This window comes from Stenella coeruleoalba (assembly GCF_951394435.1).
Source record: "Stenella coeruleoalba genome assembly, chromosome: 10".
In the NCBI taxonomy this organism is placed as follows: Eukaryota; Metazoa; Chordata; class Mammalia; order Artiodactyla; family Delphinidae; genus Stenella; species Stenella coeruleoalba.
In genome coordinates, this window is record NC_137156.1 from 53,508,717 (window position 1) to 53,533,223 (window position 24,507).

Sequence of the window (24,507 nt, forward strand, 5' to 3'; positions counted from 1 at the left end):
CTCCCTCTGACCCTGCCATGCTGACAGCTACTGCTTCCACTGGGGGACTGCTGGTGTCAACTAAGCTTTTGTTTGCTTCTCTCTGCTTTTCTTTTTCCCCATCTTTCCCATCTTCTGTAACTTCTTGGCTTTTGCTCAGGAAATGAGCTCCATCTTTCTGCCCTGTGAGCAGATAGATAAAAAGTGAGTGGGTTTTATTGTTGAGCTTTTCTTGGCCGTGTTATTTGAGGCTCAGGCACCTGAGCCTGTTTCATGCGTCTACCACCAAAAGTGGGGTTTGCATAGGAATTAGAATGATTTAGCCCTCACTAGGCTCAATGCCTGGGAGGTGAGAGATTGGTCTTTTTTTGTCTTTTTTTTAAAGTTGTCTCCTACAGCTCACTGATTGATGTTATGTTCATCTATTTATTTATTTATTTGGTTGCACGGGGTCTTAGTTGCGGCCAGCAGGCTCCTTAGTTGTGGCAGTTGGGCTCCTTAGTTGCGGCTCACCAGCTCCTTAGTTGTAGCATGTGAACTCTTAGTTGTGGCATGCATGTGGGATCTAGTTCCCTGACCAGGGATTGAACCCAGGCCCCCTGCATTGGGAGCTCAGAGTCTTAAGCACTGTGCCAGCAGGGAAGTCCCGAGAGATTGGTCTTTGAATAGAACAGGTTATGATCTACTGTTCCATGTCCATGACTTAGAACAAGGGAAATAAAAGTTTAATGAATTCTGGGTTAAGGGGACTTGTGTAGTGTGTCTAAAACAGCTTTGGAATGTGCAAACATTTAATATGTCATAGTAGTGATGAACAATTATAGTGCACTTGTGTATTACGAATTGAGGAATCTTGAAAAAGTTATGAATATCCAAATGGCTCATTAGATTTTATCTTTCAAGTTATAAATATTCTAAAATGTTAACACCATCTTATTTTTGTGCTTTTTTTCCCCTTTCTTCCTAGAATATTTTCCTTCTTGGATATAGTAACTTTGTGCCGATGTGCACAGATTTCCAAGGTAGAGTATTAACCAAATTTGTAATCAAGAAATACAAGTTTTATTAGAATGAGGATAAGTTGAAGTTAAAAATTAAAATGTCATCTTTTATATGTAACATAACACAATGTTACCATAATTCCACATTTGATTACCAGCTTAATGTCTATCATGAATAAACATTTGGAAATAATAAAGGTTGAATCAAGACTTTCCTTAACAGTCGCAATAAATATATCTTTTTCACCCTAATCTCTCCCAACCTCCCAGGCTTGGAATATCTTAGCCCTGGATGGAAGCAACTGGCAAAGAATAGACCTTTTTAACTTTCAAACAGATGTAGAGGTAAGTTAACCTTGTTTTAGACAAAAGACTTTTTTAAAAGATAAGTAAACTGCTCACTCTTTCCTGCCTTTTTATTTTGCTGCATTTAGATTTAATATGAAGGTGCCAAGGTGGAATAGAGAGGAAAAAAACCTGGAAGATATTTGCATACTTCAAGACCAAAATTCTGTTTGCACTTTACTTTTATCAGTAACAGACGTTTACTTTTCCCCCTTGATCATGTTTATAATCTAAGTTTTACCACTCAGCTTTTCAAAGCCTCACACCTGTATCATTAACACCTGGTTCAATGCTTATCTTAGGAGACTCTTGACAAATATTTATTGATCTGAAAACTCCATTGAGAATTCTAATTCAGCATCAGGAATGGAGAAATGGCAGAAGCAGGGACTTGGGAATGAGGCTGGAATTATGAGATATAACTCCAGCTCAGCCACTTAAGACATTTACTCTCTTAGTGCCTCAGTTATATTATTTATAAAATGAAGAAGTGAAATAATCCTTAGAGCCTTTATAATTCCAGGATTCTGGTGTATTTATCTGGAAATATGTAAATATCCTCATTTAAGAGTGGTAAACCAGGTCAAATGAGAAAAGTTTATTTTAAAACAACTTTAATATTAAATACCAATTTATAACCAAAAAGAAACAGGGAAGTAATAAAGAGCATTGTACATAGTAGTTGTTGGGAGTGCTGTTTTAAGGGTCTGGGGATGTTGAAGTTCATTATCTACCCAATGTTAGTAAAACCTTATTGATTTCTAGTTTAGCCAACTCAGTTACAATTGTATTTTTTTTTTTTTTTTTTTTTTTGCGGTACGCGGGTCTCTCACTGCTGTGGCCTCTCCCATTGCGGAGCACAGGCTCCGGACGCGCAGGCTCAGCGGCCATGGCTCACGGGCCCAGCCGCTCCGCGGCATGTGGGATCTTCCCGGACTGGGGCACGAACCCGTGTCCCCTGCATCGGCAGGCAGACTCTCAACCACTGCGCCACCAGGGAAGCCCTGGAATTGTATTTTAATTCAGTTACTCACATAGCATGTTTATCACTTGTTTTTATTGAAGTAAATTCTTTGTATCTTTTTTAATGGATAAGGAAATGAATGTGTTTAACAGTGAGATGGGCCCAAACAATTTCCTGTGACTCACTTAAGCTGGTGTTACCTACAAGAACTGATGGCCAGTGGTGGAGGCCCATCACCTCCTTCTCTAGGTTACTTGCTGCTTGCCAGGCTCTGGTCCCATCTCAAACCAGTGGAGCAGAATCCCCTACAGGAGGTGGGGCTGAGCACAGTATTTCCCACTGCTCAGGTTGCTGTGCTCTGAGCTTGGAAGCTGTCAGGGGCCTCAGGGCTTCTCATGCTCCCTGGAAAGATAAGCTGTAGCTCCTGGCTTGGACTCTGGTCCCTGAATCAGGAATTCTTTAATGCTCTTTCCAGATTTCACGATTGCAACAGTGCCCTACCCAAACATGCTGACATGTAATTCCCCTTCAAACTGATAATCTGTAGTTCATGGTTCATTGTGTTACTTAGTGATGTTGAGGAGAACATTAAACTCCAAAAATTGTGGTCATTTCTTCTGGCCAAAGAGTCATTGTTTTAAAAAAATTTTGTAAAAAAATTTTTTTCTGTGGTTTTTTAATTGTCTCCTCAGTTTTCTTTGATGATTTTTTCCAAACTACAACTTTCTGGAATGCACATAAAAAACTTTTAAATTCAGATATTAAAAAATACTATTTCAGGACTTTCCTGGTGGTCCAGTGGTTAAGACTCCATGCGGGTTTGATCCCTGGTCAGGGAGCTAAGATCCTGCAAGCCGTGCAGTGCAGTGCGGTCAAAAAAAAAAAAATTCTATTTTAAGTAAATGTCATTACCTTGTGCATTATTTGATTTCACAATTTTAGCTGACTGCTGACTACAGCTATATAAACACATTGCAGAAGTACTTGAGTACTTCTACCAACGACAGACCAGTTTATGGTTTACCAGTTACGTAGAGAACTACATGTGAAAAATATAGTCTAATACTATTTAGTTACCCCTTTGGGCTACCACTTTGAGTCCAGGTTGATTCTGAACCAAATGTGGGGCCTCCCATAGACACTAACAGGACCCTCTGGATGCTTATACTGGGAAGCATCCCATGGATAAACTCATGGTCTCAAATTCATTTCTTTGGGATGAAAGTGGTGATTTATGGATCTGTTGAGAGAATAGAAAAGGTGCCAAGGATCAGGACTAAGAGTATTTACTGTGTGCCAGGCACTCTTCTGAGCACTTTTTGTATATTAATTAATTTAATCTTCTCAAAAACACCATGTTGAAGGAACTGAGGCACAAAAAGTTTGAGTAACTTACCTGAGGTCCCTCACCTAGTAAGAAGAGAGAGTAGGTACCTTGAACAGTGGGTTTCATGACTTGAATTTCAAAGAAAAGGCAGAATAGCACATGCAGGTGACTAATGTGCATTGGGCCTCTCCTTGAGCATCACTCTCTCCTAAGTAAACATCAGGTTTCCCTGATGTTTAGGCATTTTCCATGCCTTTAAAAGTTGAACATTTTGTTGTTAGTCTTCATGGTCATTAAAGATTCTGTGAGGCCAAAAATGAGAAATAACCAAGTAGTATGTTATCTAAAACTCATAAGTCCAAGGGTCTCTCCATTAGGCCTTATGTTTCTGTAAAGCCCTTCTTTCTAAAATGCATACCTACAACATACTATCTAATAGATGTTACACAGTGTCATTTGCATTTGAAAAGGATTTACTCATTTTTTTCTCCTGGTTGGAAACAGTGGAACAGAAAATTCTGAATGTAATTTTTTTATTCCAGTACAAAAACTTTTACTCCAAAAAAGGAAGAATAGGAAGTTTGTATAAACGTGACTAACATGGAATGGAGAAGATAGATGGTGTGCTCTATTTGTAGACATTGGTGTGGAGTTGTTTTTGCTGTTCTATTTAGTACTTAAATATTTATCTTGGATTTCCAAGTCATAATGTTTTTCCTCCCACTGACAGAAATTTATTTTACAGGTGTCTGGAGTGTTGGTTCAAAAACTAATATTTATTTTTTATTTTGGTACGCGGGCCTCTCACTGTTGTGGCCTCTCCCGTTGTGGAGCACAGGCTCCGGACACGCAGGCTCAGCGGCCATGGCTCACGGGCCCAGCCGCTCCGCGGCATGTGGGATCTTCCCGGACCGGGGCACGAGCCCGTGTCCCCTGCATCGGCAGGCGGACTCTCAACCACTGCGCCACCAGGGAAGCCCCAAAAACTAATTATCAACTTAGATAAGACTCAAGAAAGCATAGATAAAGTCACCAGCAATATCAGAGTTTGGATTTTCAACTGAATTAAGTTATTAGCCAGATATAATATGTGTGAGCCCTGCTTCTGTGATACTGTGGTTTGATGTGTCCTAGTGAATTCTTAGTGCTTAGAGTTCAGTGTCAAGATTGCTGTTTTATAAAGTGAGGATAATAAGTATTAAAAATGAAACAAAATGGCCTTTTCAATGTTTTCTCCCTTGTGGAGGTGGTAATTGTGCAGAACATACAGCTTTTAGAGTCAGTGAAACCTGTTATAAACCCCAATTCTACTACTCACTAAAGTGTAACCTTGGCAATTTAACCATTTAATTTCTTTATTTGAAAAATGAAGATAATGGATCCAATCTGTATTAGTCAGGATTCTCCAGAAAAACAGAACCAATAAGATACGTGTGTACTATTTACAATAGCCAGGACATGGAAGCAACCTAAGTGTCCATCGACAGATGAATGGATAAAGATGTGGCACATACATACAATGGAATATTACTCAGCCATAAAAAGAAACGAAACTGAGTTATTTGTAGTGAGGTGGATGGACCTAAAGACTGTCATACAAAGTGAAGTAAGTCAGAAAGAGAAAAACAAATACCGTATTCACACACATATGTATGGAATCTAAAAAAAAAAAGGTTCTGAAGAACCTAGGGGCAGGACAAGAATAAAGACACAGATGTAGAGAATGGACTTGAGGACACAGGGAGGGGGAAGGGTAACCTGGGACAAAGTGAGAGAGTGGCATTGACATATATACACTACCAAATGTAAAATAGATAGCTAGTGGGAAGCAGCCGAACAGCACAGGGAGATCAGCTCAGTGCTTTGTGTCCACCTAGAGGGGTGGGATAGGGAGGGTAGGAGGGAGACGCAAGAGGGAGGGGATATGGGGATATATATATATATATATACGTATAGCTGATTCACTTTGTTATGCAGCAGAAGCTAATACAACATTGTAAAGCAATTATACTCCAATAAAGATGTTAAAAAAAGTGTATATTAATATAGACATAGAGATTTATTATAAGGAATTGGGTCATGTGATTATGGAGGCTGAGAAGTCCCAAGATCTGCAGTCAGCAAGCTGGAGGCCCCGGAGAGCTGATATGTAGCTCCAGTCTGAGTCAGAAGGCCTGTGAACCAGCAGAGCCAGTGGTGTAAATTTCAGTCTGAAAGTTGGCAGGTTCAAGATCCAAGAGGAGTTGATATTTCAGTCCAAGTCCACGGCCAGAAAAGACCAATGTCAGCAGTCAGGCAGGAGTTGTCTCTTAATCAGCCTTTTTTGTTCTATTCATGTCTTCAGTTGATTGGATGAGGCCCACCCACACTAGGGAGGGCAATCTGCTTTACTCAGTTTACTGATTCAAGTGCTAATCTCATCCAGAAACCCTTACAGACACAGCCACAATAATGTTTGGCCAAATGTCTGGGCACCCTGTGTCGCAGTCAAGCTGACACATAAAATTAATCATAAGTTCACCCTTTGTCAACTTGGCACCCATAGGCATGTCCTTTAACCATACTTAATTTCCAAATAAAGACGATAACAAAGATCATAATTCCACCTAATATGATACAGCTATCCAGCGTACAACCCGAAAGACACTCAGGCTTTCCTCAGAAGAGGAGGTAAAGTCCTAGAGTCAATTTCACTCTTCTTGATATTCTATGCCTTAAATACTTTGATGTAGAATTGACAGTACTTAAATACTTATGATATAAAGTCAGTACATGTTGTGTCACATGATAAGGGGATAAGAGAGGGAAAAAATACATATTTGTACCACACACACATGCATTCATAATAAAATAGGGAGAAAATACTTATGACAATTATAGTCCTAATTTCTGTAACTGGTCATGTGGTCAGAGTTGGTATTTATAACTACCTTCTGCTTCCCATTCTGTATTCTCTTTGTCTTCAGCAAGCACCTCAGCTGGTCGTGATTCCTTACCTGGTAGAGTGACCCAAACCATCATTCCTGAAGCCATGAGTAGTCTCCTTGGATTGGCTTTTAGTTTTCCATTGACTTTAATCAGAGGGCATATTAATACTAAGAGATATCCTAAGGGATTTCCTGTATTCCATACATAGACTCTTCCTTACTTCAGTGTGGAGCAGTAGTCCATGTGGTTGTTGTGAATATTAAATGAGCCATAGCAGGTACAAGAAAGTGTGAAAATCATGCCTGAAAAAGTAGAAGTGCTTAATCAGTGTTCATTTTCTTTTTTCCTCCCCTAATGTATCTGCCAGTACCAGCCAAAGTTCCCATTTTTAAAGCAAATGTGTTTAAATAGGGGATTGCTAAGAAGAATGAGGAGTAGATTTTATGATACATCTTCAAATTTTTAGAGTGGTAATGTTTAGCTTAAATAGAATTTCTTTTTTTGAGCAACATTGTTTTAGATCTCTGTGTTCCCAGCACAGCAGTGTTCCCAAAAAGCTTGACCTCAGAAAGCCTTGTAATTGATGGAGTAGCCATGAGCCCTGGCTAGGGAAGGCCTAACTCCAGAGTCAAGGCTTTCAAAAAATAGTGTGTGATTTAAAAAAAATACTTAATGTTTTCATTGAAAACATTTTTTCGGTGCTTGTAGCCCCTTTATACACTAGGAGCAGAAGTGGGATGTTGGAGGAATGTTCCAAAATACCTTCTATTACACCTGGAAATACATATTCAGTTCCTAAATTTCAGGTTATTTTGCTGTTAGATAAGCAGCATGAAACAAGATTTTTTCCAACTTTCTCCACTGAAGGGTCGAGTGGTGGAAAACATCTCAAAGCGATGCGGTGGATTCCTGAGGAAGCTCAGCTTGCGAGGTTGCATTGGCGTGGGAGATTCCTCCTTGAAGTAAGTCAGTCCACCGTGACTCACTCTGTCATGGCAGCTTGTAGCTGACATTTTCATCAGCAAAAATAAACCAAGCATATTATTTGCTTTTCTTCTGTTAAAATCTTTCTATGGTAATTTGCATAGAGTAGTGAGAATATCATGATTTTGGAGCCAACAGGCCTGACCTAGAAAGCGAGCTCCAGTGTTGTCAGGGATGTGACCTTGGGACAAACACTTTGTTGTCAGTTCTGTCTTTTGCAAAGAGAAGGCAGTTATAGCTCTTTCATGAGAATGTCCTGGGTATCACATGAAATAACACATATGTAGTACCTGGCACATAATCATATTATGATATTAGTTCACCTCTCTTCCTTTCTTCACTTTCCCATCTTCCTAGGTTCCTTCTCATAATTGTGGCTACCTTCTTGTATAAATTATACTAATTAACAAAATAATTCTTTCAAAAAATTCCTTAGCATAGCCTGGGATTTTGCTTAACCATCATGGGTTGTGATTATCACATTCATTTAATAATAGTTTATAATAGTTGGATATACCCTATGCAACCAAATGCTTGCCCACCTCTTACTGGATAGCCATTATTGGAAATGTTATCACTCCACTGTTAAGGACATGTGCTTTGAGCTTTTCTGGAGACAGGACATAATTAATACCTTTATGTCTTTATCCTTGTGGGCTCTTGTATTGCTTGAGGTTGGCTAAATTAGGACACGCACTGCCCCTAGAATCTTGGAGCGGACTACCTCTTGGAGACTTAAGCATATGACAGTATAATCAGTTCCAGACCTCCAGTAAGAATGTGCAGTGTACAGTAATTTCAGACAGTAGAATTTGTAATTGAAACATCTGCACCATTGCTAAGAAAATCAATTCATAATATCAATATCTTTTAAGGATCAAAACATTCCCTCTGTTATGCAACACAGGGTTTGTTTTTTTTAATCAATTCAGGTCATCAGAATTTTCTGATACTTCAAAAGCTTTGTAAACCAGTGGAATAGATTGATTCTGCTTTAACAGGAAGCTTAAATGTACCGAATAGGTCCTAAGACGACTTGTAATAGAGAACATAAATCTAATAGTGGTTCCATTAAAGAAACTAAAATAAGTGTGAAGATATGGATTGTCAGTGAGGAATTTCAAAGAAACACATTCTCATCTTGGCACTTGGAATAGAGCCAAGATGAGGAAAAAACTATCCTATAAAGTGAAACTATATCAAAACTATGCTGTAAAGCTAAGACTGTTATTGGTTTACCATAAATTTTAGAGCAGAAATCTATGTTAATATCTATATAAATTTTTAATACGTGAGGCCAGATTACTGTGAGAAATAATGATAAGCATAATCACAGAATCATGATTCAGAGAGCCCCGGCAAGCAGGGGCTACTCTTCGTTGCAGTGCACGGGCTTCTCATGGTAGTGGCTTCTCTTGTTGTGGAGCACGGGCTCTAGGAGCGCGCGCTTCAGTAGTTGTGGCTCGCAGGCTCAGTAGTTGTGGTGCATAGGCTTAGTTGCTCTGCGGCATGTGGGATCCGTGTCCCCTGCATTGGCAAGCAGATTCTTAACCACTGCGCCACCAGGGAAGCCCTCAGTGCCTTTTAAAAAAAATTTTTATTGGCGTATATTTAGTTTAAATATAGTGTTAGTTTCAGGTGTACAGCAGAGTGATTGAGTTATACATATATTCATTCTTTTTCAGATTCTTTACCCATACAGGTTATTACAGAATAATGAGTAGAGTTCCCTGTGCTATATAGTAGGTCCTTGTTGGTTATCTATTTTATATATAGTAGTGTGTGTACGTTAATCCCAAGCTTCTAATTTATCCCTCCTCTCCACATTTCCCCTTTGGTAACGATAACTTTGTTTTTGAAATCTGTGAGTCTGTTTCTGTTTTGTAAATAAGTTCATGTACCATTTTTTTTTGTTAGATTCCACATATGAGTGATACCATGTGATACTTGTCTTTGTCTGTCTGTCTTACTTCACTTAGTATGATAATCTCTAGCTCCATCCATGTTGCTGCAAATGGCTTATTTCATTCATTTTTATGGCTGAGTAATATTTCATTGTATATATGTACTACATCTTCTTTATCCATTCCTCTGTCGATGGACATTTAGGTTGCTTCCGTGTCTTGGCTATTGTAAATAGTGCTGCCATGAACATTGGGGTCCATGTATCTTTTCTAATTATGGTTTTCTCCAGATATATGCCCAGGAGTGGGATTACTGGGTCATATGGTAGCTCTATATTTAGTTTTTTAAGGAACCTCTATACTGTTCTTCATAGTGGTTGTACCAATTTACATTCCCACCAACAGTGTAGGAGGGTTCCCTTTTCTCCATACCCTCTCCAGCATTCCTTGTTTGTAGACTTTTTTATTATGGCCATTCTGACCACTGTGAGGTGATACCTCGTTGAGGTTTTGATTTGCATTTCTCTGATAATTAGTGATGTGAGCATCTTTCCATGTGGTTTTTGGCCATGTATATGTTTTCTTTGGAGAAATGTCTATTTAAGTCTTATGCGAATTTTTTGATTGTAATGTTTGTTTGTTTTTTGTTTTGTTTTGGGTTTTTTTTGTGGTACGCAGGCCTCTCACTGTTGTGGCCTCTCCCGTTGTGGAGCACAGGCTCTGGACGCGTAGGGTCAGCAGCCATGGCTCACGGGCCTAGCCGCTCTGCGGCATGTGGGATCTTCCTGGACTGGGGCACGAACCTGTGTCCCCTGCATCAGCAGGCGGACTCTCAACCACTGCGCCACCAGGGAAGCCCTGCTTTTACTTCTTTTGCTTTGGGAAAATTATCTGAGAAAGTATTGCTACAGTTTATGTCAGAGAATGTTTTGCCTATGCTCTTTTCTAGGAATTTTATGGTGTCATGTCTTATATTTAAGTCTTTAAGCCATTTTGAGTTTATGCATGGTGTGAGGGAGTGTTCTAACTTCACTGATTTACATGCAGCTGTCCAGCTTCCCAACACCACTTGCTGAAGAGAGTGTCTTTTCCCCGTTGTATATTCTTGCTTCCTTGGTCGTAGATTAATTGACTGTGGGTATATGGGTTTACTTCTGGGCTCTCTATTCTGTTCCAGTGATCTCTATGTCTGTTTTTGTGCCAGTACCACACTGTTTTGATTGCTGTATCTCTGTACTATAGCCTGAAGTCTGGAAGGGTTATGCTTCTGCTTCCAGCATTGTTCTTTTTCCTCAGGATTGCTTTGGCAATTCTGGGTCTGTTGTGGTTCCATATAATTTTTAGGATTATTCTAGTTCTGTGAAAAATGTCATGGGTATTTTGATAGGGATTGCATTAAATCCGTAGATTGCTTTGGGTAGTATGGCCATTTTAACAGTATTAATTCTTCCAATCCAAGACCATGGGATATCTTTCCATTTCTTTGAATTATCTTCAGTTTCCTTTATTAATGTTTTATAGTTTTCAGCATATAGGTTTTTCACCTTCTTGGCCAAGTTTATTCCTAGGTTGTTTTTTTTTTGATGCAATTTTAAATGGAATTTTTTTAGTTTACTTTCTCTTTTTGGTATTTCATTGTTAGTGTAAAGAAATGCAGCAGATTTCTGTATATTTATCTTGTATCCTGCTACCTTGCTGAATTCATTTATTAGTTCTAATAGTTTTTATGTGGCGACTTTAAGCTTCTCTACATAGAGCATCATGTCATCTGCAAATAGTGACGGTTTTACCTCTTCCACTCCAATTTGGATACCTTTTGTTTCTTGTCTCATTGCTGTGGCTAGGACTTCCAATACTATGTTGAGTAGAAGTGAGAGTGGGCATCCTTGTCTTGTTCCTGAATTTAGCAAGAAGTCTTTCAGCTTTTCACCATTGAGTATTATGTTGGCTGTGGGTTTGTCATAAATGGTCTTTATTTTGTTGAGATATGTTCCCCGTATACCCACTTTGGTAAGAGTGTTTTGTCATGAATGATGCTGAATTTTGCCAAATGCTTTTTCTGCATCTTTTGAGATGATCATGTGGCTTTTGTCTTTTGTTGATGTGGTGTATCACGTTAATTGATTTGCATATGTTGAACCATCCTTGTAACTCTGGAATGAATCCAACTTGATCATGGTATATAATCCTTTTTATGTGTTGTTGGATTTGGTTCGCTAATATCTTGTTGAGGATTTTTGCATCTATATTCATCAAAGATACTGGCCTGTAATTTTCTTGCATAGTGTCTTTGTCTGGTTTTAGTATCAGGGTGATGGTGACTGCATAGAATGACTTTGGGAGTGTTCTCGTCTGTCTTTTGGAAGAGTTTGAGAAGGATCAGCATAAGTTCTTCTTTGTATGATTGGTAGAGTTCCCCAGTGAAGCCATCCAGTCATGGCCTTTAGTTTACAGGGAGGGTTTTTTGTTGTTGTTGTTTTAAATTACAGATTCTATTTCATTTCTAGTGATTGGTCTGTTCAAATCATCTGTCTCTTGACTCAGTTTTGACAGGCTGCATATTTTAAGAAACTTGTCCATTTCTTCTAGGTTGTTGAATTTGTTGGCATCTAACTGTTCATAGTATTCTCTTATGATTTTTTCTGTTTATGTGGTATCAGTTCTTATTTCTCCTCTTTCATTTCTTATTTTGTTTATTTGGGTCCACTCTTTTTCTTCTTGGTGACTGGCTAGAGTTTTATTGATTTTTAAAAAATCTTCTCAAAAAACCAGCTCTTGGTTTTATTGATCTTTTCTATTTCTTTAAAAAAAAAATTTTTTTCCCTTGTGATGAGAACTCTTTTTAAAAAAATTTATATTTATTTTGGCTGTGCTGGGTCTTAGTTGTGGCATGCGGGGCCTTAGTTGTGGCATGCGCACTCCTAGTTGCGGCATGCGGACTCCTAGTTGCGGCATGCATGTGGGATCTAGTTCCCCATCCAGGGATCAAACCCAGGGCCCCTGCATTGGGAGTGTGGAGTCTTAACCACTGGACCACCAGGGAAGTCCCTGATCTTTTCTGTTTCTTAAAAAATCTGTATTTTATTTATTTCCTCTCTGATCTTTGTTATTTCCTTCCTTCTCCTGACTTTGGGTTTTTGTCTGTTCTTTTTAAAATTCTTTTAGGTGGTAGTTTAGTTTGCTTATATGAGATTTTTTTGTTTCTTGAGGAAGACCTATATCACTATGAACTTCCCTCTTAGAACTGCTTTTGCTGTGTCACATAGATTTTGTAGGTCGTGCTTTCATTTTCTTTTGTCTCAAGGTATTTTCTGATTTCTTTATCTTATTGTTGACCCACTTTTTTTAGTAGCATGTCATTTAATCTCCATATATTTGTTCATTTATTTTTTCTTTCAGTGGTTGAATTCTAGTTTCTGGTTGTGGTCAGAAAAGATGCTTGAAATAATTTCTGTCTTCTTAAATTTGTTGAGGCTTTTATTGGTGACCTAGTATGTAATCTATCCTAGAGAATATTCCATGCACACTTGAAAAGAATGTGTATTCCTTTGGGTGCGTGTGTGTGTAGTATCCTGTAGATAGCAATTAAGTTCTACTGTTCTGTTGTGTTATTTAGGACCTCTGTTTCCTTACTGATTTTCTGTCTGGATAGTCTGTCCATTGATGTCAGGGGTGTTAAAGTCTCCTACTATTATTGTATTATTGTCCATTTCTCCCCTTATGTCAGTTAGTATTTTATGTATCTAGGTGCTCCTGTGTTGGGTACATTTATGTTAAAGAGTGTAATATCTTCTTGTATTGAACCCTTTATCATTATATAATGTCCTTCTTTGTCTTTCTTTATGGCCTTTGTTTTAAAGTCTATTTTGTTTGAAATGAGTATGCTACCCCCACTTTCTTGTCATTTCCATTTGTATGAAATATCTTTTTCCATCCCCTCACTTTCACTCTGTGTGTGTCTTTTGCCCTGAAGTGAGTCTCTTGTAGGCAGCGTATTGTAGGTTCTTACATTTTATCCAGTCTGCCACTGTATGTCTTTTGATTGGAGCATTTAGCCCATTGACATTTAAAGTAATTATTAATAGGTATGTATTTATTGCCATTTTAATTCCTGTTTTCCAGTTTTTGTAGTTCTTCTTTGTTCATTTCTTTTGTGGTTTTATGTTCTTCTTTTGTAGCATGCTTGAGTTCCGTTCTTTTTGTTTTTTGTCGAATCTCCTGTATATTTTTGATTTGTGTTTACCCTGGAGTTCAAGTATGCTGACCCATAACTATATCTACTTGCTTTAAACTAATAGTCATACAAGTTCAAACACATTCTAAAAGATTTACTTTTTAATTTTAATTTAATTTTTTTGGCTGCGCCGTGCAGCATGCAGGATCTTAGTTCCTGGACTAGGGATCAAACCTGTGCACCCTGGCTTGGAAGTGCGGAGTCCTAACAACTGGACCGCCAGGGAATTCCCAAGATTTACATTTTTATACTCCCCTCCCCCACATTTTGTGATTTCGATGTCCTATTTTACATCTTAATGCTTATTCTTTTACTATTTATTGTATTTATAATTGCGTCTACAAAATTTTTTGATTGTTTTTTAATCTATGTACTAATCTATTTAAGTGATCTTCAATCTTTTTGTATATTTGCCTTTCCTATTGTGATTTTCTCTTTTGTTTAGCTTTCTTGCTTCTCTATTTAGAGAAGATCCTTTATAATATTTCTTTTAGAGTAGGCTTAGTATTGTGAATTCTTTCAGTTTTTGCTTGTCTGGGAAATTCTTTATCTCTCCTTCTATTCTAAATGATAAGCTTGGTCAGTAGAGTATCCTAGGTTGCAGGTTTTTCCCTTTCAGGATTTTGCATATATCATGCCATTCTCTTCTGGCCTGCAATGTTTCTGCTAGAAATCAACTGATAGCCTTATGGGGGTTCCTTTGTAAATGACTCTTTTGTTTTTCTCTTGCTATCTTTAGAATCCTCTGTTTAACTTTTGCCATTTTAATTGTATGTATTGGTGTGGGTCTGTTTGGGTCCATCTTGTTTGGGACCCTCTGTGCTTTCTGGATATCTGTTTCCTTCTTTAGGTTTGGGAAGTTTTCAGCCATAGTTTCTTTCTTTCTTTTTTTTAATTGAAGTATAGTTGATTTACAATGTGCCAATCTCTGCTGTACAGCAAGGTAACTCAGTTATACATACATATATATGTATGTGTATATATATATATTTTAATATTCTTTTCTTTTTTTAAAATATTCTTTTCTGTTACGGTTTATCCCAGGAGATTGGATATAGTTCCCTGTGCTATACAGTAGGACCTTGTTGTTTATCCATTCTAAGTGTAATAGTTTGCATCTACCAACCCCACATTTCCAGTCCATCCCTCTCCCTCTCCCCATCCCCCTTGGCAACCACAAGTCTGATCTCTATGTCTGTGAGTCTGTTTCTGTTTTATAGATAGGTTCATTTGTGCCACATTTTAGATTCCACATATAAGTGATATCATATGGTATTTGTTTTTCTGACTTACTTCACTTAGTATGATAATCTCTAGTTACATCTATGTTGCTGCAGATGGCATTATTTCATTCTTTTTTATGGCTGAGTAGTAGTCCATTGTCTATATGTACCATGTCTTCTTTAGCCATTCATCTGTTGATGGACATTTAGGTTGTTTCCATGTCTTGGCTATTGTGAATAATGCTGCTATGAATATAGGGGTGCATGTGCCTTTTTGAATTACAGTTTTCTGTGGGTATGCCCAGGAGTAGGATTGCTGGATCATATAGTAATTTGATTTTTAGTTTTCTGAGGAACCTCTATACTGTTTTCCATAGTGGCTGCCCCAACTTACATTCCCACCGACAGTGTAAGAGGGTTCCCTTTCTCCACACCCTCTCCACCATTTGTTATTTGTAGACTTTTTAATGATGGCCATTCTGACTGGTGTGAGGTGGTACCTCATTGTAGTTTTGATTTTCATTTCTCTAATAATTTGTGATGTTGAGCATCTTTTCATGTGCCTGCTAGCCATCTGTATGTCTTCTTTGGAGAAATGTCTGTTAAGGTCTACTGCCTATTTTTTGATTAGGTTGTTTGTTTTTTTTTGTTGTTAAGTGTATGAACTGTTGTATATTTTAGAGATTAAGCCCTTGATGATTGCATCATTTGCAAATATTTTCTCCCATTCTGTAGGTTGTCTTTTTTTTTTTTTTGCTGTGCTAAAGCTTGTAAGTTTGATTCAGTCCCATTTGTTTATTTTTGTTTTTATTTCTATCGCCTTGCAAGACTGACCTAAGAAAACATTTATGTCAGAGAATGTTTTGCTTATGCTCTTGGTGAGCCTGGCCAGAAGTTTTATGGTGTCATGTCTTATGTTTAAATCTTTAAGGCATTTTGAGTTTATTTTTGTGCATAGCGTGAGGGTGTGTTCTAACTTCATTGATTTACGTTCACCTGTCTAACTTTCCCAGCACCACTTGCTGAAGAGACTTGCTTTTTCACATTTTATATTCTTGCCTCCTTTGTCAAAGATTAATTGGCCATAGGTGTGTGGATTTATTTCTGGTCTCTCTGTTCTGTTCCATTGATCCATATGTCTGTTTTTATACCAGTACCATGCTGTTTTGATTACCGTAGCTTTGTAGTATAGTCTGAAGTCTGGAAGAGGTATGCCTCCTGCTTTTTTTTTTCTTTCCCCCTCAGGATCGCTTTGGCAATTCTGGGTCTTTTATGGTTCCATATAAATTTTTGGATTATTTGTCTAGTTCTGTGAAAAATGTCATTGGTAATTTGATAGGGATTGCATTAAATCTGTAAATTGCTTTGGGTACTATGGCCATTTTAACAATATTTATTCTTCCAGTCCAAGAACATAGGATATCTTCCATTTCTTTGAATCCTCTTTAATTTCCTTTATTATGTTTTATAGTTCTCAGTGTATAAGTTTTATATAGTTCTCAGTGGATAAGTCTTTCACCTCCTTGGTCAAATTTATTCCTAGGTATTTTTTTTTTTTGGTGTGATTTTAAAAGGTTTTTTTTTTTTTTTTTACATTCCCTTTCTGATATTTCATTGTTAGTGTAAAGAAATGCAACCGATTTCTGAGTGCTAATGTTGTATCCTGCTACTTTGCTGTATTCATTTATTAGATCTAGTAGTTTTTGTGTGGAGTCTTTAGGGTTTTCTATATATAGTATCATGTCATCTGTATATAGTGACAATTTTATCTCTTCCCTTCGAATTTGGATACTTTTTGTTTCATCTTCTTGTCTGATTGCTGTGGCTAGGACTTCCATTACTATGCTGAATAGAAGTGGTGAGAGTGGGCATCCTGGTTCCAGATTTTAGCAGGAAGACTATCAGCTTTTCACTGTTGAGTATTATATTGGCTGTGGGTTTGTCGTGAATAGCTTTTATTATGTTGAGATATGTTCCTGGTATACCCACTTTGGTAAGAGTTTTGTTTTTTAAAAAATTTATTTATTTATTTATTTATTTTTGGCTGTGTTGGGTCTTTGTTGCTGTGCGCGGGCTTTCTCTAGTTGTGGCAAGCGGGGAGTATTCTTTGTTGCAGTGCGTGGGCTTCTCATTGTGGTGACTTCTCTCGTTGTGGAGCACGGGCTCAAGGCACGCAGGCTTCAGTAGTTGTGGCACGCGGGCTCAATGGTTGTGGCTCACAGGGTCTAGAGCACAGGCTCAGTAGTTGTGGCGCATGGGCTTAGTTGCTCTGCGGCATGTGGGATCTTGGCGGACCAGGAATCGAACCCGTGTCCCCTTCACTGGCAGGTGGATTCTCAACGACTGCACCACCAGGGAAGCCCCTGGTAAGAGTTTTTATCATGAATGGATGTTGAATTTTGTCAAATGCTTTTTCCTCATCTATTGAGGTGATCATGTGGTTTTTGATTTTTTTTGTTGTTGTTAATGTGTATTACATTGATTGATTTGCATATGTTGAACCATCCTTGTGAACTTGGGATGAATCCCACTTGGTTGTGGTGTATGATTTTTTGTGTGTGTTGTTGAATTTGGTTTGCTAATATTTTGTTGAGGATTTTTTTCTTTTTTTGGTGATACTTTGTCTGGTTTTGGTATCAGGGTGATGGTGGCTTCATCACAAGTCTTTGGGAGTGTTCCCTCCTCTTAAGTCTTTTCGAAGAGTTTGAGAAGAATCGGTATAAATTCTTCTTTGTATGTTTGGTAGAATTTGCCTGTGAAGCCATCTGGTCCTGGACTTTCCTTTGTAGTGAGGTGTTTTTTTTTTTTATTACAGATTCTATTTCAGTCCTAGTGATTGGTCTGTTCAAATTATCTGTTTCTTCTTGATTAAATTTTTATGGGCTGTATGTTTCTAGAAAGTTGTCCATTTCTTCTAGGTTGTCAAATTTGTTGGCATATAATTGTTCATAGTATTCTCTTATGAGTTTTTTGTACTTCTGAAGTATCAGTCGAGCTTTCTTCTTTTTCATTTGTTATTTTGTTTATTTGGGTTCTCTCTCTTTTCTTCTTGGTGAGCCTGGCCAGAGGTTTGTTAATTTTGTTTACCCATTCAAAGAACCAGCTCTTGGTTTTATTGATTTTTTAATCTATATTTTATTTATTTCCTCCCTGATCTTTATTATTTCCTTCTTTCTGCTGACTTTATGTTTTGTTTGTTCTTCTTTTTCTAACTCTTTTAGGTGGTAGGTTAGGTTGTTTATTTTAGATTTTTCTTGTTTTTTGAGGAAGGCCTGTATCTCTATGAATTTCCCTCTAATAACTGCTTTTCCTGCATCCCACAGATTTTGTGTGGTTGTGTTTTTATTGTCATTTGTCTCAAGGTATTTTAATTTCCTTTTTGATTTCCTCGTTGATCCATTGGTTTTTTAGTAGCATGTTGTTTAGTCTCCATGTAATCATTTTTTTCTCATTTCTTTTCCTGTGGTTGATTTCTTTTCTTTCTTTTTTTTTGTTGTTTTGAGGTTAATTTGTGCCTTTATTTGCCAGTATAATTTAACTACAGTGGCCTGCAAACTGTTCTGATCTAAAAAATACATTTTACATCACAGTCCAACAAACACACATACATATATAATATGTATACTTAAAAGTGAAAGAAATGTTTTGCCAAAAAGGTCTACCCTGAGTGTTAATTTTTTTTTTGAGACTTTTTTTAACGCAGTTTTGGTTTACAACAAAATTGACAGGAAGGTACAGAAATTCCCCATATACCCAGTCCCCTCACATGCGTAGCCATTATCAACAGAGGGGTACTTTTTTAAAAAAGAAACAAAAAAAAACAGGGATGAACTGCATTGACACATCATACCCACCAAAGTCCACAGTTCACCTTAGGGTTCACTTTAATGAAGTGAATAATGTTGCACATTCTATTTTGGACAAAAAGTATAATGACATATATCCATCATTATGTCATTCAAAGTATTTTCACTGCTCATAAAAACTTATACGCTTTGTGTATTCATCTCCCAAACTCCTGGCGACTGTTGATCTTTTTATTGTCTCCATAGTTTTGCCTTTTCCGGAATGGCATATAGTTCAAATCTATTGTTCTTTTTTCTTTCTCCTTGAAAAGAGAGGTTCAAAGCCTTTATGTTTATAAGACCACTCGTGACCTGCCCATACATGAACCACGGCTCTAGGTGGCAAACTCCCCCACTAAATACTGTAGCTTTTCTTCCAGTTTTGAGCCCTGTCCCACTGGTCCTGCCCAGCAGCCACATGGAGGTGCAGGGGAGCACATGTTTGGTATTTGTTCATAGGAAGGCCACAAGTTTTGTGCCCCTTGTCACAATGAAACCTGTGGTCGAGTTCTAGTTTCATGCCATTGTGGTCAGAGAAGAGTCTTGAAATAATTTTTTTCTTTTTTTTTTTAAGGGTGAGAGGCTTGTCTTTTTTTTAAAAAAAAAAATATACATTTATTTATTTATTTGGTTGTGTCGGGTCTTGGTTGTGGCAGGCGGACTCCTTAGTTGTGGCTCACCAGCTCCTTTGCTGCGGCACATGGGCTCCTTAGTTGTAGCATACAAACTCTTAGTTGCGCCACGCATGTGGGATCTAGTTCCTGGACCAGGGATCGAACCCAGGCCCCCTGCATTGGGAGCGTGGAGTCTTAACCACTGCGCCACCAGGGAAGTCCCTTGAAATAATTTCTATACTCTTAAATCTGTTGAGGTTAGTTTTGTGCCTTAGTATGTGGTCAGTCCATATGCACTTGAAAAGAATGTGTTCTGTTTTTTGTTTGTTTGTTTTTGGATGTAATGTCCTGAAAATATCAATTAAGTCTATCTGTTCTGTTGTATCATTTAGGACTTCTGTTGCCTTATTGATTTTCTGTCTAGAAGATCTGTCCATTGATGTGAGTGGGGTGTTAAAGTCTCCTACTGTTATTGAATTCCTGTCAGTTTCTCCTTTTATGTCTGTTAGTATTTGTTTTATGTATTTGTATGCTTCTATATTAGGTGCATATATGTTGACAAGTGTAAAATCCTCTTCTTGTGTTGGTCCTTTTATCAGCATGGAGTGTCCTTCCTTATGTTTCTTTATAGCCTTTGCTTTAAAGTCTGTTTTGTCTGATATGAATATTGTAACTCCCTCTTGCTTGTTATTTCCGTTTGCATGAAATATCTTTTTCCATCCCCTCATTTTTTTTTTGTGGTACGCGGGCCTCTCACTGTTGTGGCCTCTCCCGTTGCGGAGCACAGGCTCCGGACATGCAGGCCCAGCGGCCATGGCTCACGGGCCTAGCCGCTCCGCGGCATGTAGGATCTTCCCGGACCAGGGCACGAACCCGTGTCCCCTGCATCGGCAGGCGAACTCTCAACCACTGCACCACCAGGGAAGCCTATGCTGTCTGCTGTTTTGATTGGGTAATTTCCATTATTCTATCTTCCAGATCACTTATTCTTTCCTCTGCATTATTTATTCTGCCATTCAGTGCCTTTAGCTCAGTTTTCATCTTGGCAAATGAGTTTTCTCATTTTTCTTGGCTCCTCCTCATAGTTTCTAGTTCCTTTTTACAGTAATGTGCATTTCTGTCAGTAGCCTTTCTTGATTCCTTCAGTATTTTCATTTGTTCCTTTTTGAACTCAGTGTCTGTTAGACTGAAGAGGTCTGTTTCATTGTTTGTTCCTTCAGGGGAATTCTCTGGGTCTTTTAACTGGGAATCGTTCCTCTCCTTCATTTTGCTTATATTTCTTTTACTTTGTGAGTTTAGGAGAAACAATTATCTACTGTAGTCACGGAGGGCTGTTTATATGCAGGAGCCTCCCTGCATAGCTTGTGTAGGTTCAATATTTTTTTGCTGTGAGGGCTGTTTTTGGTTTGGATGCTTGCTGTCTCTTTCCTCCACGTGTGCTGGTTGTTATCCCCTTGATAGGGGGTGTCAGGTGCATGTTCCATTCATGCTTCCAGGAAGGCAGGGACAGTGCTTGGCTCTTGGTCGCGGGACCCTTGGTGGCAGCGGTGGCGGGCTGCATTCGCTCCTAGGGAGGGGAGGGCAGTGGTTGGCACTGGGTTGCGGTACCCTCAGCGGTGGTCGTGGTTGTTCCCAGGGAGTTGGGGGCAGGAGTTGGTGCCTGGTCACGGGACCCTCTGTGGCAGCGGCGGTCTGCGCCTGCCTCTGGGGTCTGAGATGGCAGTGCGGTGGCTCACACCAGCCCCTGGAGCTCGTGTAGGTGGTGCCCTGCTGCCTGAGGGAGCTCATGGAGAAAGAACCTCCTATGGTGGCCTGCCCTTTGAGTGCTCCCCAACAGTTGTGCCCTGCCTCTCTGGTGGGCCCAGGCCTCGTCCCATACTCCGTTGGTTGTGTCTCACCACACCCTAGCCCCCTCAGGGTGTCTCCATGCAGCCAGCCCCAGTCCTCTCCTCCAGATTTGACCTCCGAAGCCTGAGCCTCTGCACCCAGCCTCTCCTGCCCCAGCAGATGAGCGTCTCAGGCCAGGGAGTGCTGGGCAGCACTGACCTTCTGCGCAGGTCTCTCTCCACTTTGCCCTCTGCAAACCAATTGCTGCGTTCTTCTCCAAGGCTCTGAAGCTCCCCCTCTGTCCCAGCTGATCTCAGTGAAGGGACTTCCCAGTATGTGGAAACCTTTCCTCTTTCACAGCTCCCTCCCAGGGGTGCAGGTTGCGTCTCGATTTTTTCTCTCTTTTTTTTTTTCTTTTGCCTTACCCAGGTACATGGGGAGTTTCTTGCCTTTTTGGAAGTCTGAGGTCTTCTGCCAGCATTCAGTAGATGTTCTGTGAGAACTGTTCCACATGTAGATGTATTTGTGGGAGAAGGTGAGCTCCATGTCCTACTCCTCCAACATCTTGATCCAATCTCCCATAATTTCTTTAAATACATTTTCTATCCCCCTCTCTTCCTTTTCTCCTTCCAGAACCCCTATTATGTGTAGGTTGGCATGCTTTATATTATCCCATAGATCTTGTATGTTGCTTTCAGTTTTTTTCATTTGTCTTTCTGTCTGCTCTTCTATTGGGTGATTTCCATTATTCTGTTTTCCAGATCACTTATTTATTCTTCTGTGTCTTTTAGTCTGCTCTCCATTGTTTCTAGATTGGTTTTTCTCAACAATTGAATTGTCTGCTTTTGAGTGGTTCATCTTTATAGTTTCTAGTTCCTTGTTACAGTGACCTTGCTATATATTTCTATTGCTAATCCTTCTTGATTCCTTTATCTTTTTTGTTATCTCCTTTTTGAATTTGGGGTCTAGTAGACATTATTTGTTCTTTCAGGAGATTTCTGTCACTGTTTAATTGGTAGTAGTTCCTCTGCTTTTTCATTTTACTTAACTTTCTTTGTCTCTATGAATTTAGGAGAAACATCTACTGTGGTTTTGAAGGGCTGTTTTTATGTGGGAGCATCAGTGTGTAGACAGTTTGTGTCCAGTGTCTTTGGTGTGAGCGCTGGTTTTGGTATGGATGCCAGCCACATCTTTCCTCAGAGTGTGCTGGGTGGTATACCCTTGATAGGGTACAAACACAGATAGGGGCTGTGTTTGGTGGTGTAGTGTATTGAGCTTGTGCTGGATGTGAGGCGGGGCTTTCTGTTTGCTGCATCGTTGTCACTACCCTGTCGAGGGCAGGGTCTGCTCCCTGGATGTTGGAGTAGGAGCTCTGAGGGTCAGGTTTGATCAGGCTCCATTGTCCTTGAGGGCATGTCCTGCGCCAAAGGAGCTTATTGCTGAAGCAGGTGAGCCTGTGTGGTCACAGCAAACCTGTGTACAACCTGTGTACCACCTGTGTAGGCATCGGCAGTCCCGCTCTGAAGCAGCCCAAGGTTGCATCCCTTTCTCTGTTGTGTTTATCCCAGATCTAGCGCAAGGCCATGGTGTGGAGTAGGCTGGGGCTCGGGGCCAGGGCATTGTGGCTGCAGGAATTGAGGTGACTGTGCTGCCACCTGAGATCTGGGCTGCCTCTGTGGTAGTCTTCTCACAGCACCTGTCTGCCCCAGGTCTAGGGCTCAGCTAGAGGTGGAGCCCTTGGGTGGAGTCAGAGTGCTCTTGCTGGAAAATGAAATGCTGCATGCATACTGCTGCCCAGGGCCTGTCTGCCTGGGATGCAGCACTTAGCTGTTGCACATTCTTGGAGTGCTCCCCAGTGTGCACACATACAGTGTCTGCCACAGCTAGACCCGCTGCCCTATGTGAATGTTGACAGTGGTATCTGCCGCTCTGCCTGGATCACACCCTAGGTGTGTGTCTGCATAGCTAGACTGAATCTTTGCCCAGATCTCACACCAGGCTGTGGCGTGGAGTGAGCAGGGCCGAGGTGTTCTCCCCTTCAGGTTGGGAAGTGCAGCAAGGCGGCAGCCGCCAGTGCAAGGCTCTCTCCGCCCTGATTGTTAGCAAGCCAGAACGTGCACACTCCTCACAAGTAGAGACTAGGCTACTCCAGCCCTTCTGTGCCTCAGTGGATTCCCAGCAGGCAAGGGGGCTTGTCTTCTTTTGCAAGACCCCAGGCCTGGGATGCCCAGATTGTGAGTCGACTTGCTTCCTCCCCAGGGCAAGGGTCCACCGGTGTGGACTTTCTCTTCTTTCAGATCCTTCCCAGGGGTGCAGATCCCGACCTGATGCCCTCCCCCCACCCTGTGCCCCCTGCCATTTTTTTGGTCCTACCCAGTTACATGGAGATTTTTCTTGCAGCTTTGATTGTTTAGGAGTTGTGCCAGTTTCTAGTTCGTTTTCTGTGAGAATTTTTCCTCATGTAGACGTATTTTTGATGTGTTCATGGGGGAGGTGAGCTCCACATCCTCCTACTCTGCTATCTTGATCCCCTTCTTCCTACATTGGTTGATGTTTGAATGTTAAACCAACCTTCCACCCTTCAGATAGGTCCCTCTTGAGTTGTCATGTACTGTATTTTTAACATGTTGTTGGATCCTGTTTGCTAAAGTTTTGTTAAAATTTTTTACCTCTGTTTGTGAGGGATATTGTTCTGTGGTTTACTTGTGATATTTTTGTCTGGTTTAGGTATCAAGGTACTACTGGCCTTTATAGAATGAGTTGAAATGTGTTTTCTCCTCTTCACTTTTTTTGGAAAAGTTTATGTAGAATTTGTATTGTTTTTCTTAAATGTTTGGTAGAATTCACCATTGAGGCCAGCTGGGCCTGCATGTTTCTTTTGTGAAAGGGTTTTAACTGCAAATTCTATTTTTCTAATATATATAGAACTGTCCAGGTTTTCTCTTCCTTCTTGAGTGAGCTTTGGTGTAGTTTTTACCTTTCAAAGATTTTGTCCATTTCACCTAAGTTCTAGAACTTTTGGCATAAAGTTGTGAGTAATACCCTCTTACTATCATTTTAATATCTGTAACATCTGTAGTGAAAGTTCCTCTCTTTATTCTTGATTTGGGTAATTTTGTTTGTTTGGTTTTTTTACTGTATGAAAGTAGTTGCCACGTCTAATAAAAATCACAATGATTGTATAGTGCCTATTGCAATATATATATTCTTTGAATTTTTTACTGACATTGATACCAATTTTTAAAGAGTAAAGATGAGTAAATTTCTCTGATATTGGTAATTTTTGTCTTTTTTTCCTGGTCAGTCTACCTAGGGGTTTATTAATTTTATTG

At 39.6% G+C, this 24,507-nt stretch overlaps 1 protein-coding gene across 1 annotated transcript in view; it reads left to right on the plus strand.

Moving 5' to 3' along the window:
* FBXL2 (F-box and leucine rich repeat protein 2) overlaps positions 1-24,507 on the plus strand; it is a 79,706-nt gene that overhangs the window by 36,823 nt on the left and 18,376 nt on the right. Inside the window, 3 exon segments of the mRNA XM_079933591.1 lie at positions 947-1,001; positions 1,251-1,325; positions 7,412-7,506. Of these exon segments, the coding sequence (XP_079789717.1) occupies positions 947-1,001; positions 1,251-1,325; positions 7,412-7,506 (225 nt within the window).